Here is a 14771-nt window from a genome sequence, read left to right as displayed (position 1 = left end):
GATTTCCTCCGAAAATGTCACTCAGTTTTAAGTTTTTACGTTATCTCAGTGAGTCAGGTCATGACACATACATTCAACTAAAGAAACTAAAGAAAGAGAAGAAAGGAATAATAGAGGCCTGGTTAAAAAAATCAGACATACATGTCTGATTTCTGATAAATGATATATCATTCTCAGCTTAGCAGGAAGTCAATCACAACATGTTTTGAATATCAATGTTTGCAGAACCAACAATAGGCCGGCATCCTCTTGAGTGCACCTGCTGTCATTCTTTAATTACAGCTGTGTGTGTGTTTTTTTTTTCCAATGGAGTGTGCGTCACCAATAAATTTACCTTTAAACAGACTCATGTTTACGTTAAGAAGGAAGAGTATTTTGTTCTGTATGGCAACTACATCCGCATACTTTTCTGCACTTAAGTATACAACTAGTAAACGGGACTTCATTAAATTTCCTTTAACCAAAACTAGCTTTTATAACCAACAAGGGCTTCTGAAATCAACGCCATAAATTACAGAATAAGTAATGCGTCGCAAATACAAGGTGGCTGCGCCCGGTTGAAGAATGGATTCTCCAGGAGAAAAAACGTCAGCTAAAATTCCTCGCCCACGATCACCTTAAGTGTTGGAACAGCCGCGTCGCACCTGTGGGTGTTACCTGCACTTTCATCCCAAAAGGCCAGCGCAGAGTTAAGAGCTGGAGCACAGTAAAGTTACATGCGTGCAGAAACTGACCTTGTCCCTCATCGCTGGCTGTCAAAATAGGGGGCAAGAACCAGGTCTGGCTCAAGGAATGGGTCATATATACACCAGTGGTTCCGCAGACCACAGCCTGGGGGTCCGCAAAACAATTAGAATAAATGTATAATAAATTTTAAAATTGACATAAAAAATATTGTGCTGTATCATTAAGAACTGCATGTCAGCAGATGTTGTTGCGCAGCATGTTGTATCCATTACTCCCACCTACATTAGATTTGGACCAATAGAAACTGATATCACTCAACTCACTCAGGTCGCAACGAACCGTTCATGCAGCTGTCTTGCTGCTGTTCATTTTCTGAAAGCTTTTAAGATCAATTACTTGAAAAGCACAAATGTTGTCAAGATGAGTCTACAAGCAGTTTGAATAAAATGACCATCTGCTTTAAACTATAGAAGTGGTATTAACATGATTCAAAGTGAAATGTTTTTCTGTTAACACTATGAAACAGGTCTGAAGTATTTAGGTTGCTAAGTTTTACAATACACATAGTTCCAATGGCATCTAAGAGTGCAAATGGTATTAAGCTATGCTTTAACAGTGTAACGATTATGGGGGGGTCCTTGGAAATTGTTCTCCCTGGTAGGGCTGAACGATAAAAACAAATATCTAATTGCGATTATTTTGACTTACACTGCGATTTCGATATGCTTTGCGATACTATATTAAATGGTATTTTTAACATAATTTTTCTCATTTTCATTGAAAAACATATTAAATGATAATAGTGCGTTTTCTGCCTCGGATCTGTACCAAACAAAGATATTTAAAACTTACGTCTGTGTATGATGTGTAGGCCAGGACATCTCTAGAGTACAATATTTACATTAAAATGGTATTTTGACACACATTTCACCTTAAATATTGTGCCTCCTGCGATTTGAAAATTGCAGCAGGCCATATTGCAATTTCGATTAAATGTTTAGCCCTTGTCCCTGGCCCCAAAAAGTGTGAGAACCCCTGCTATAGACGGTCTCCGAGGGTGCTACGTACAGGGGAGCGCTGGCTTGAGCCTCCAACCTTTCCAATGAAGCCCCGGTACGATGTTAAATATAAGCCTAACTTTCTCTCTGCGGCGCTCATATTTACTGTCACTCAGCCGCTCTCTCTCTTTTGTACTTGTCCAACCACTCACTCAATGAACACTTGCCGACGGAAGTTAGACCTACAACGAGAGGAGAGGATGTGACATAGTGCGATAGAGGTCCAGTTAGGAAAAAGTCATCTGACAAAATAGTCATCATACAGACGTGGAAACTGGAGACTAAAAAAAGTAATACATCTTCTGAATAATCGATACATTAGTGGTTCGATTAATCGACTAATAGAAAAAATAATCGTTAGGTGCAGCCCTATAACCAAAATATTTTTAACAGAGCCAATGTTAAGTCAAGAAAGTAGCAAATTAGCATCCAATAACCAAAATTAATTATAAGCCATAAAAGGACCACAAATTATTAAGGGAGTGTATATTTAAGATTCTCATTAACAGTGCCACAGCATATGTCAAAGCTAACAAAAAACAAAGTATAGGCCTACAACAAAGTGTAGCGAAGAGGAATCAAGCCAACTCAGCATTAAATGAGAAACTTAACCACAGTCTGAGTTTGCAAGAAGCAGTGTACCCTCCTTCATACCAGCCGCCACAGATCAGGGTAGTGATGGTAAACTATGAACTGCTAGGAAACACCAGACACAAAAAACTGAACCTTGGCCAAAAGCACAGTTAGTCTAACTTTCGGTCCTACTTTTACCCGACTGGTTTCATCATTACAGCATATGTCCAGCTGGCAATAAAACACATAGCCTATTATCACAAAAATGCTCAAAATTTCATTTTATAGTTATTAAGTGTAGAGGTGACTGGAAACCCACAGCCTTGATTTAACTTTTGATTGTGACTGGTTCAAATGTAACAGTGAAACTTTGGCCTGTGGCCCAGTAATTTGGGGTATATTTGTAACAGCTAACCCTTGAGAGTGAAACATCAGACAGCTACTGTATGTAAATTTACTAGGCCAGAAGAGGGAGAAAGCTGAGTATAAATGCCACAGAAGAAAAATAATGTTAACCCTGTTATTCTCTATCAGAACAACAACAAACAAATTCTCTAGCTCAAGTACACTACATATTGGGTGTAAACACAACACGGAGTAAATCTGAAGTTGGTGTTAATAAATAACACTGCTGTAATGGGTAAAAAATAAGAGAATTAACATTAAGGTCTAAAAAAAATGGATAATTATTGCACCAGTGCAATCCCCCCCCCCCCCACCTCACCTCACATTAAATCTAATCTAATGTTTCTCTGATTAAAGCAGTGATTCTCAAACTGTGGGGCGCGCCCCCCCTGGGGGGCACGGGGGCAGGACAGGGGGGGTGCATCACCGCTCCTGTGCGGGGTTTTTTTGTTTGGAAAATGTTGCAGGCAGAACTATGTTTTGAAGTTGGACAACCCGGACTCATTTTCGGGTGGCACAGTACGCAAACGCATTGCCCTGGTGATTTGCATGACAGATCTCACATTCAGACACACACAGAGAAAAGGTCTAGCATTGCCAATGGACAAATATATTACAGGGGCAAAAACAAAATCAGCTGACGCATCAGATACCAACAAGACGATGTCAGCCGACGTTAACGCTGACCAACCGCCTCATCCAAGAAGTCAAGAAAATATGACGACGCTTATCTTGCTCTTGGATTTACAGCTAATATGGTAGGAGATGAAGAGAGACCTGTCTGGGTTATATGTCTGAAAAAACTGGCAGCTACAGCTGTTTGTTGTTTTTCTTAGCATAGATTTAACTTTTTTGTTATTGTTCTGAAAAAGTTATTGCACATTTTATTATATTACTATTTGAAAAAGTCTGATGGCGCAATTGAAATACTTTTTTTTTTTGCACAACAAATTACTCAGAGAAAAGTGAAAAGAATGGTCACGATCTTGACTTTCTTTTTTGTGACAATTTTGTTGGGGCGGGGGAGCCTGGAAATTTTTCTTTCTCCAAAGGGGGGCATGACAGAAAAAGTTTGAGAACCACTGCCTTAAGGGATGGTGCATGTTCTCAAAAGTTAACACTTTGGTGGCGTTTAGGGTACAGAGTATCTGGCAAAATATTATATCTATGTTGTTCTCCAGAATCATGTCTTTTCCTGAAGAAAACAGTGAACTGCTATTGAGTTCACTTCCTCTAAATACTCAAACTGCAGATGAGGAACAATACTTGCCAGTATTACAAAACAAAAGTATGGTTGTATCATATGCACATACGTAATTTATTGTTACAGTATTTGCCACACCATAATGCCATCTATAGCTTCTCTAGCGCATCATAAGCAAGGAGAAGTGATCCAGCCACTGTTCCTACAACACTGGTTCCGGTGTATCAAGATGGAAATGGTATTTAGTTTGTATTTGAATGGTATCAAAACAAAAAGCTGAAACATATGCAATCAGTCATCTTCTGAAATATATGTAAATTATCTTTTACAATATTTAGGGACAGCATGTAAACATTACAATGTAGCTAGCAAAAGTTTTATGGTATATGTGGCATGCAGAATGAGGGCAGAAGTGTGCAGAGGAAGTCTTTTGCTGGAAATCACAACATACGTTCAAAGATGACACTAAGAATTGTACAAATCTCAAAAAAACTCCAGTTAAGACAGGAAAGTCCCAAAACCTCTGCAGCTTTTCACACTCCTATTTGTAACAGTGTAAATTGCTGTTACCTAATGTTAGTGCTTCCAAGCCAGAGACTTTATAGGGGCAACAACTAGTTTGGCGGGATACAGTGGCTGGACACCAGCTTTGTTTTTTAATGTCCAGTTGTGTGATAATGCTACATAGGTTATAGTTCAACAGGAGTACACTGAAAGAGAAAGCTAATTTTATAGCTAAGGATAGAGATCATCGCCTGCTTTCATCCGGACATATCGTGTTTGGCTTGACACTATCGTTAGCAGCAATGTTAAGAAAACACGGCTATAAAGGTTGCAAATTTATCTTAGCCCAAATAGCAGATAACAACAGAGCATACACTAATGCACACAAACATTATTAATTACTTGTTGTGTCTCTCAGCAGGTACTTATAGCTGTTGTTTGCCCTGTAAAGTTGTCATGACTGTTGCAGGTCAGAGCGATGACGGCAGCGCTACAAAGCCCTGAAAAATGTCCCCACAGTGTTGGTTAACTGAGCCCTCGCAGTTTGCACAGGGTAAACAGTGTTGCCACTAACCAGGGTATGCGTAGCTAACACTTAGCCTGCTAGCCAAAACACGGCCTTTCTTGGCACCGACCTGGCGAGCTCACAACAAGAATAGCTGGCTGGTTTGTTAATGTTAGCAAGCTAGCTAGCTAGGTTCGCCGAAACAAAACGGGCTCGGGCCTTCGGTTTCTCCTCGGTGTTTAGCGCATATAACTGATGTGACATTGTGTTGATATCCGTGCATGGACACTAAGCATTCCTCATTATCGTAATGATTCATGGAGGGGATTGGTGTCAGTGGCTTTGCGATTAAAAAGACAACTGAAAGGGCTGAAAATGGGAAGTCAACACTTACCTAGCTTTACTTTCTACGCCATCTTGGATCCACTTGTCAGACCATCGCAAAGCATAGTGGGATGTACTGATCTGAAGGTTGAGAGGACTGGTGCGCGCGTGTGTGAGTGCGTGCGTGTTTGAGTGTGGCCTCTGATAAATGGGATCTCCCCTGTAAAAAACGTTTGTCTCAAAATTATTTTGATTTAATTGCTTACAATCACATATTTCAAGGATTACTTAAGACAAAATTATTATTATTATTTCAAAATAATCCTCTTTAAGTTATGAAAAATAGAAAATAAAAATGTTTATAAATATGACATATAAAATTGCCCATATTCTCCACTACTGAGACAGCAAAAAGTAACTTGAACTAATTTGTAAAAACAACATAATAACACAAATCTGACATTTTGCTTTGAGAAAACCACTGTTCATTTACTAATACTACTTCATTTACATTACTATTTGGGCATGCTTATCAATTAAAGCTCCTGTCTGGACTTTTTCACTGGTTATAAAACAGACTGAAATTAATTGTGATTACTTTATATGACCAAAAAAAGCAAACCAGACCATCAGCGACAAGATTGATTATTTATATATACTTACTTTTAATGCCTGAAACTGCTGGCGGGGGGTAGGTGTCAGACGAAGTGAGTGATACATATGACTGTTAAAGACAGTAGGATATGATTTTTTGTTAAAAAAACCACCACTTAAGCATGTACAAGACAAAATCAGCAAAGAGATAAGAGATACAGATTTATCCACAGGGGCGCCAAAATCAACACAAACCGAAAGTTCCTCAAATTAATATGTGACATTTAAAATTGCCCATATTCTCCACTATTAAGACAGCAAAAAGTCACTTAACTCAAACTAATTTGTAAAAAAAAACAACAGAATGAAACAAGTTCATCTTTTGAGTGAGAATAAAAATAAGGCAATATAAGCTAGGACTATGATTTTAAAACTGTCCTTGGTTTGCTATTGGGGCATTCTCATCAATTCAATAATTATCACCCTTATTAAACTTACACTGCAATCAGCAGAGTGCCCAGGCTGACATTGTCTTAAATGCAATTTTTTATTCTAGAAAACAACACCATGTACAGACATGCTAACAAAGCTAACTATACATGTTTTAAAATGCAATATCAGGTGGTGCATGATAATTTGTCAGACTCCAATAGAGCTTAGTTGTTCTTGCTGCAAACTGAAAGAGTGGTTATATGCATCATATAGAACAGCACATGTACAGCGTGAATGTACAGAGAGGTGTGAATTAAAGTTGTGGTAAGGTTAGGTGAAAGGTGTAGGGTTTTAAGACTAATGCAGCCATAACTGCCACTTACATGCAATGTAAATGCTGGTCTCGTGCATTTGGTAATTTCTTCTTAACCGCTGCAGTGGGAAAAGGCAGCTACCAGTATCATCAAGATCCTTAATAATCTACCTGGTCTTAGTCCTACACTGTTTAAGTTGAACAGTCCCTTGAACAGTGAAGACCAGGCCCTATGGTAGGTTTAGCCAAACTCATCAATCATTTCAGGGCCTTGCAGTCCTGTTTGGTGCTGTCTCCTTACCAGGCAGCGATGTTTCTCATCAGTACGCTGTTAATGATGCAGAGGTATCAATTTCAGCCATCTTTGGAGATACCATGAATTTTTTTGAGTGTCTAAGGTGAAACTATGTCTTCTTTTTCTTTCTTATCACAACATTTGCAGCGCCCAGGTTAGGCCCTTGTTTCTGTGGAAATCAAGATTTATGTCATCAGCTCCTTAGTCTTGCGGTCGTTCAGAAGGTTGTTGCCCTGACACCAGTGGGTCAGGCCCTCTGCACACCCTCATGTAGGCCTTTTTACTTTAATCAGTGATCAGAACTGCTAGAGATATGTTGTGAGCAAACCTGATGTTGGGAGAGAAAACAGTCATGTGTGCAGGGGGCTCAAAACATAGCCCTGGGGTGCACCAGTTTCAAAGATCACAGTGGATAAGATGCGTCTGCCAAACAGGAAGTCAAGGGCTCACTTGCACAGAGAGGTGTTATATCAAGGTGAGCCTATGACTATGGGTTATGGTGTTAAAAGCTTAACTAACTTAGGTCCCTCTCTTGTCCAGATAGGATAGGGCAGTGTGGATGGAGGATGTGTGCTATGGCAGTTGGGATGATGGGCAGCCAGGGATAGGCTGCTGTAGATCAGAGCATGAATAGAGGACATGTCACTGTATACCTGATAATAAAGCTCTATACAACCATTAACCAAATGTGAGGAGTTTATTGTTTACATAGCCAAGTATGCATATTAAGAACTTGTAACCATGTTATTATACAGCAATAACTGATAAACTACTGTATATTATCTATTAAAAGGGCAAGGGGAAACATATTTGGAAATCCAGTCGTTCATGACACTGACAGAGGGATGGGAAAAAGTGTGGTGCTCATGTGTTTATTGACAATGTTTACCGGATAGTACAAAATTAACAAAGTAGGGGTGCTGTTTATGCGCTGCAGACTTTCTCCTCTCTTTATAGGACATTGGAATAATGTCCGCCAATATACTGTATATTCAAAAACATTCCCACTGAAGGAAAAACAAAAAGAAGCAAATATGAACCACAACATAAAATAAAGCACTGTTTTCTTGATTCACTGCAGATTGTGGATCATCTCCTCCTTGGCGATGAGATGTGTGGTCTTGTTGACCAGAGACATGAGGGAGTTGAGTTTGTGCGACCAGTCGTTGAGCAGGTCGTTGGGGTCTTTAGGCCTCTGAAAGTTGATGATGCCAGCCAGCCTGTCGACCTTGGCGTAGATGGTCTTGTTTACAACTAGGCTGGAGAGGAACTCCTCGGATTCCTGGAGAACGAATTGAGCAGATTGAGTTTCAGTGTCTTTTTTATTCAATGAGAATAAAAAATCTTTACTACTACTACAGTCTTTATTACTTTCCTATTTTCCACATCAAAATTTACAGACTTAATCAGCACTGATCTTTTTATGTACACCTTGAACTCAAAATGGCTATATTACTGACTATCAAAGCCTTTGTTCAAAAAGGAAATATTTTTTTTCCTGTGCTGCTACTGTGAGCTTGAGTTGTCATGAGCTAATTAGTAAGAGCTTTGCTTACGTCAATAGAGAGGTCAAGGAGTCCAGCCATCCTCTTCATTGTGATTCTGGTGTAATACTTGGCCATTATTCTGATGTTCTGGGGGAACAGAAAGACTTTTATTAATATACATTTCTGCGGCAGAACATTTGCATACATTATTTAAAGTTAGAACAAGGGGAGCTTTCAGGTCACATCAACACTTAGAGTTGAAAGAAATATTCATGAATTAAATCCAACCATCCAGTGAGCGCTTTAATATTGGACATAACAGTCTGTGAGTTTACCAGCTGAGTCTGCAGAGCTTTTATATGAACGCTGTCATTCTTACATATGGCTTGTATTGCATTTTTACTGATGTGTTATTTAAACCCCTTAACTCCAATTTGATTTAGATCCACTTTTGTGGTGACAATCAATCAGTGAAAACCTTTATACACTCCATGGTCTTTGCTTATATAACAACATTTACAAATTACTTTAATAATAATTATTAATTTCAGCTGTCATTGGGCAAGAGGCGGCGTACACCCTGGACTGATCTTAGGTCAAATCACAGGGCTGACATAGAAACAGACAACCGTTCACACTCACACCTACGGGCAACTTAGAGTCAACCATTTACCCAGCGAGCACGCCTTTGGACTGTGAGGAAGCCAGAGTACCTGGAGGGAACTCACGCATGTACTGGGAGAACATGCAAACTCCACACAGAAAGGCCCACTTCGTCCGAGTTGGGACTCAAACCAGGAACCTTCTAGCTAGAGGTCACAGTGCTAACCACTGCACCACGACTATATAACATCTAGTACAAAAATTCATTGCTAAAATTTGTTACAATAAGATGCTTCTTTATTATTACCGTAAAATTTGTTGTATAAGACGCTTTTTTAATAATTTATTTTCATCTAAAAAGTGGGCTGCATCCTATATAGCGGTGCGACCAATATACCAGCGTAAAACGCAGACAGAGGTATTTATTGTGTTATTGTATTTTACCAAGATGATGGAGCTATATTCTAGCTAAAGCTTGGTCACGGACATGTGATGTCATGATTGCCAGCGCAGCCGCTGTCCACACAACAATTAGATACCAGATTTTCTGGTAATTATACGTTTAAATGTCCCAGCCTGGTTTAGGACCCCGACAAAACAATTAAGATGACTTAAGAAAATGTATTAGATTTGGTGTCCTCTGCTGCCAAGTATTAATAAGTTCTCATAAATGTCAATTGGGATATGTATGCGTTAGAATGGAAATAGTTGACACTTTGGGACTTACATGCTCCACCACTCTGTTCTTGAGATCCGTCCACCTTTTCTGCCCCTCCTCTGAGTAATTGAAGACGTCTGTAGCAGGGCTGTCAGGGGAGCCCTCTCTCAGCTCCTTCCCATAATCCTCCACCAGGGAGGCCCAGCGCATCAGCTCCATAGTGGTGAACTGCTTCAGAAGGTCCCTGGGAAGAAAGATGGTAAAAAATCCTCCTATGTGTACACCTTGCACCAGAGTGTTTGCCTATGAAGTCTGCATACATTAATGATGCTATGATCATTCCCCCAGAGTTGCAAACACACAATAACCTCTGTCACCTTGATTTTTTTCCCCTATTCAAGTGAAAGCCAACAGGTAGAGAAGCAAAAAAAAATGTCTTACTTGTATTTTGGGATTTCTTCCAGTTTCTTGTCTGCACTGATTCTGTGCACGAGGTCTGACTGCTCGTTGTCGTAAGGGGAAAGAATCACGTACAGCACCACACTCTTTAGAGCCTGAAATACAAACACATGCATGGCTTTTTGAGAAACACTCAAGAGGCAACAAGCAAGGTCAAGTTTAGGAAGAGATATATGGAGTTGTTTTTATTGTTACAATTGCAAATGATGCCATGGTCATCATTGTTTACAGAAAAGAGCATTATTCAAATGGATGTTTGCATTTGCTGTATCAAAATTGTACCTCGTAGGTCTCCTTTAAAAAACAGTTTTTGTTAAAGGCTAAATTACTGGAATGTAAAATGGATGGTGTATTCAAATGTACAGCCATGGAGTTATACAAAAATATTTGCCCAAGCACCTCAATTTCTGCGTTCATGGTGTGCTCAAAATATACTCTACCCTTCGAAGAAAGCCTTTGTACCTGTTGCCACTTGCTGCTGTCCTCCAAGATGCAGGGGGTGTCATAAATGGCACGGTAGTGTTTGCAGATAGACAGGTAGGATCCCTCATGCTGGTCCACTTGAATCATTAAGTTGTAGTACTTTAGCTTGGATTCCTGTTCACACAAAAGAGAAACGTTTGTGTTCAGTTACATCAACCCTTTGTGTTCAGATCCACTAAAGTTCAAGCATGTTACAGTGTTTTATAAATGCTCAATTTTCAGCCTCTGTCTCATACCTCAGTGCCGTCCTCTGTGAAGAATTTTGTGTTTATCTTCTTGCTGATGATCTGGGTGCGGATGTAATCCTTGACAGCAATGCAGAGCCTCATCTGCTCCAAGATAAACTCCACCTTCTCCTTTTTCTCCATGGAGCCATACGTCTCCACCTGAGAAGAGAAAACCAACATATACTAAGTACTTTCTAGACAGCTTAAACTTCTCAATTCACTTAGTCTGAAAATTTCCTCCCTACATCAGTGTGATGACAAAATATATAATGGCTAAAAAAAGCCCTCCCCCATGATCTCATTATTACAATAGATAAACAGAAGGGATAATTAAGCAAATACAAGCTATGGGTCTCTTACCTGCAGCTCCTGAAGAATGGAAGCTGCCTCTTTGACTTCTCCGCTCTGCTCCTTGATACCTGCCAAGGTCTTTGTCAGTCTGGCACGCTCAATCTCTACATAGATCTGTGAAGAAAATGATGTGAGCGTATTAGCAAGCACGAGGTGGCTTATGTCTTCAGTGGAATGGTCATCTATTCACAACAACTGACTGTTATTATACCTGACCACATTTGCTTCTGCTCCTCAGTTAAAGAGCATTTTCACATAAATTAGACCCACACAAATTGTGTAAAATGTTGAAAGTATTAAACAGTCGTTCAAATCTACACAGCTCCTTCCTACTGTCTCTAGTAAACAGCTCTGTTTTAACATACAAAAACTCATTCCTGACCTTGCCAGCGGTCACAGTGCGGAGTGTGTCGATGAGCCTCAGCTTGATGGTCAGATCAGTTACAGCATCCACGTACTTGTAGCATTCTTGCACCATCTTGGCAACAGCCTGAAAAGACAAGGGCAAAGTAATATAAACATAGATTTAGGTTCCATTGATAAGAGCGCTTTACAAAGAATGGCTGCAAGGTAATGTAAAGTTACTTTCAGGGGCATACCTAAAATGTATTTTCAGATAATGGAACTTTTAGAAATATGATTAACACAACTGTAAGGAAAGAATTATAAAAGGAAATAAAGTATCTGACCTGTTTCAGCTGACTCCTCCTTTTGGTGAGCAACATGATGTTTTCATTCAGGGCATCCCAATCCTTTGCCTCATAGCACATCTGGACCACAGCCACAAGGATTCTGGAGGTGGACACCATGTCTGATGCCTGGGTAGAGGTTGACATCAGTAAAACCAGAAGTTAAATGTACACATTTCAAAAAATGAATGCTAATTTCTCTAGAATCAACTATTCTCTTAAATGTTCCCTAATTGTACATGTTGAGGACCTACTCACCTTATTTTTTTATCTAGGGAATATATTTGTTTTCCAGGAAAAAATGTTCTTTTGACAGATTTGGTCAATTTGCGACTTAGATCTCTTCCAACAAATAACCGTTTACTTTGAATTTAAAGATTTTTCAACCAGTTTTGAAGTGTTGTTTGAGAAGTAATCCCAAATTATAAAATAATTCGCCAATGTTCAGATGACATTAACATGACATTGACATTAATGTCATCTTTCATTTAACATTTCACATATAAATAATGTGAGTGTAAACAAGCTACAACAATGAAAGAATATAATTCATAACCACTTACCGTCCTAGTTTGCTTCTCCAAAGACAACAAGCTCTCAATGGCCTCCTGCAACTTGCCCTCCTGCAGCAGAAAAACACACAAACTTATTGTTATATTAATTGTATTCAATCTTTACTTTGATATAAGAAAAGTGTAATTTTGTTTTTGTACTAAAGACACATTTCCTGGGTGGCAAACTAGCTAAAGATGCTGCCAATGACTTTACTGCTTTGGCTTCAAGCAAGCCAGCGAGCTTCGTTACAAACACATAAGTGGAACATGTGTGCGAATAACAAGGTAACATAAGTGCGTTATTATTAAAAAAAATACACCAAAATGTATCAGTAAATAAATATACTGGATATAGAAGTTTTCCGGTAGGTGCTAAAGCAAGTTGATGCTAGCTTGGATGCTAACACACTGATGCACCATGACTCAGCCGGCGCTGGCCTCTTTGAGACGTTTCTTACTTTAGCCATTTTCTCGCATTCCGGGAGACGTTGGTCTACAGTTGAACTGTAGTCGATCTCCATCTTCACAATCTTCCCATCGGATCGTTCAGAGCGCTCCTCAGACATCTTTGCGGTATACGGGTGACGATAATGGACGGTGCTTTTCTTCTCTAACGACCAGAGTCTCCCTAGCACTATTTTGCTTGTCAAACCAACGAAACGGTTAGTTGACCAATCAGAGGAGAGAGTCAAATAGTCGTCCGAGGCGCCTTAAGGACCCAGTGAAGACCCCTTAATATAATTCAGGCAGGCTTTATAAAAGCCTACTTTTTGATTCTTTGCTGGTCAGTCAAATTACGTTGCACTTTTTGATTATTCCAATTACTCTTTGAAAGTACAAAAACAAAAGCACGGAAAACCACACGACTCGTCCCTTAAAAGCTGAACAATAAATCAGTACATCTAAATATGGAAGTAAATATAAATCCAAGATGCTCTCCTGTCTGGAATTCTGTTCAGATGAATCAAAATGACCTTGTATTTTATGACTTCAAAATCATCAATAGCGATTTTTTATTATGTCTTTTACAATCATAATATGAATGCCCATTATAATAACACATATTGTAATAATGACAGGTTGAAGACACTGTTCTGGTCATAGATTGGTTCAGGTTGAATTTGTTTTAGCAAGAAGATTTTCATTTTAAGACATCAAGTTTAATCTTGATCTCACAACAGGACTTAATAATGACAGGCATCCATCTCTAAGGAGCTAAATCTTAATCTTAAATCTTAATCTTTGGAATTGGGCAATTATTCTAAAATTTCTAGGAGGCGCTCTTAAAATCTGTTATTTAATTCAGTGCCAATAAGCTAAATGAGAATCTAACTCACTAAAAATACAATATGGCCATTATTCTGTAGTGGGGGACACGCTATTTTGTTTGACATAGGCTAACTGTGGTACATAATGTGAACTAAGCTGTGATAGGGTTGAATGAATGGATGTTCAAATGTAAAGAAGGGTAGGGAAGAAGGTGATGGCGGCTGCTTTTTGTCAACTTGCCTTGCTTTGACTCACAACTTCTATGAATCAACTAAATGTTAGAATAATGTTGGCAATGATTACAGTGATGAAGTAAAACAGAATAGTTATACACACAGAAAAAACCCGTCCCGCACTTATCATTCAAATGTTCAGGTGAATGAAGAACTTTGTGAATGGACATGATCATATGAATGAACAAAGAGTACAATGACCATAGTCCACCAGCAGGTGTCACTTTAATGTCTGCGTGGTGCATTCCTGTCTTCACACAGCTCACTGCTTTGGAAGGCTCCTAATGTCCCCATAAATAAAGCTAATGTGGGTCAGTGATTTTCCTGCTCGTGGCGGAGAAAGCCCCTAAGCCCAGAGCTAAATCAGTGTGATCCCACTGCAGGCTCAGCACAGACCTCGGAGGGCTTATAAACTGAAGATGACTTGGCGGGAGGAAGATCCAATATGGAACAAGCCTGAAGCATGTTCTTAAGGCTTTGAGCACAATGAAGTGTCATCACTGCCATCATTGTCATCAGAAATGTTTTCCTGAAACCCAACAATGACACTAACAGGCTTTGGCAAGCCATGGCCAAGAATGTATTTCGGATTATGATTAAACCTTAATTTACAAACTCACTTGACTTACATAGACAATTATTCATCTTAAAAAAACAGAATATCTCCTCTGCTGAAGTTTCAGCTTATTAAATACAGCACTTCTCTGCTTAAAAGTGGGACAAAGGTAGGCCTCAGATTTGTTTGACGCAAAAGTTCAGGCTTTAATCTCCTTTTTAATCACACAGACCTTATTGAAAAAAAGTTAGATCATTAAAAGGTCACTGCAAGATGAAAGCCACTGTCCCATAGCTTGTGGAGATTGA

The 14771-nt window shown here is 39.3% G+C and overlaps 2 protein-coding genes across 2 annotated transcripts in view; both read right to left on the bottom strand.

Moving 5' to 3' along the window:
• The window catches only part of helz (helicase with zinc finger), a 55157-nt gene extending 49744 nt beyond the window's left edge, over positions 1-5413 (bottom strand). Inside the window, exon 1 of the mRNA XM_069665355.1 lies at positions 5331-5413. The gene's annotated coding sequence lies outside the window, so the exon portion shown is untranslated. The remainder of the gene's footprint in view (positions 1-5330) is intronic.
• A 2339-nt stretch (positions 5414-7752) lies between these two features.
• On the bottom strand, positions 7753-13041 carry psmd12 (proteasome 26S subunit, non-ATPase 12). The gene is made up of 11 exons (XM_069665860.1): positions 12864-13041; positions 12415-12474; positions 11852-11980; positions 11545-11652; positions 11172-11276; positions 10821-10970; positions 10564-10698; positions 10084-10196; positions 9712-9886; positions 8451-8528; positions 7753-8176 (listed from the first exon to the last, which is right to left on the bottom strand). The coding sequence occupies exons 1-11, from the start codon at positions 12969-12971 to the stop codon at positions 7967-7969; spliced, it is 1371 nt and encodes a 456-aa protein (XP_069521961.1). The 5' UTR covers positions 12972-13041; the 3' UTR covers positions 7753-7966.
• Positions 13042-14771: the final 1730 nt, after the last annotated feature.

Source organism: Semicossyphus pulcher, unplaced genomic scaffold (assembly GCF_022749685.1).
Source record: "Semicossyphus pulcher isolate SPU_LCO1_2020_fin unplaced genomic scaffold, fSemPul1.0.p SCAF_17, whole genome shotgun sequence".
NCBI lineage: Eukaryota > Metazoa > Chordata > Actinopteri > Labriformes > Labridae > Semicossyphus > Semicossyphus pulcher.
Note: the sequence above shows the minus strand (reverse complement) of the source record. Positions and strands in the feature narration are given on the sequence as shown.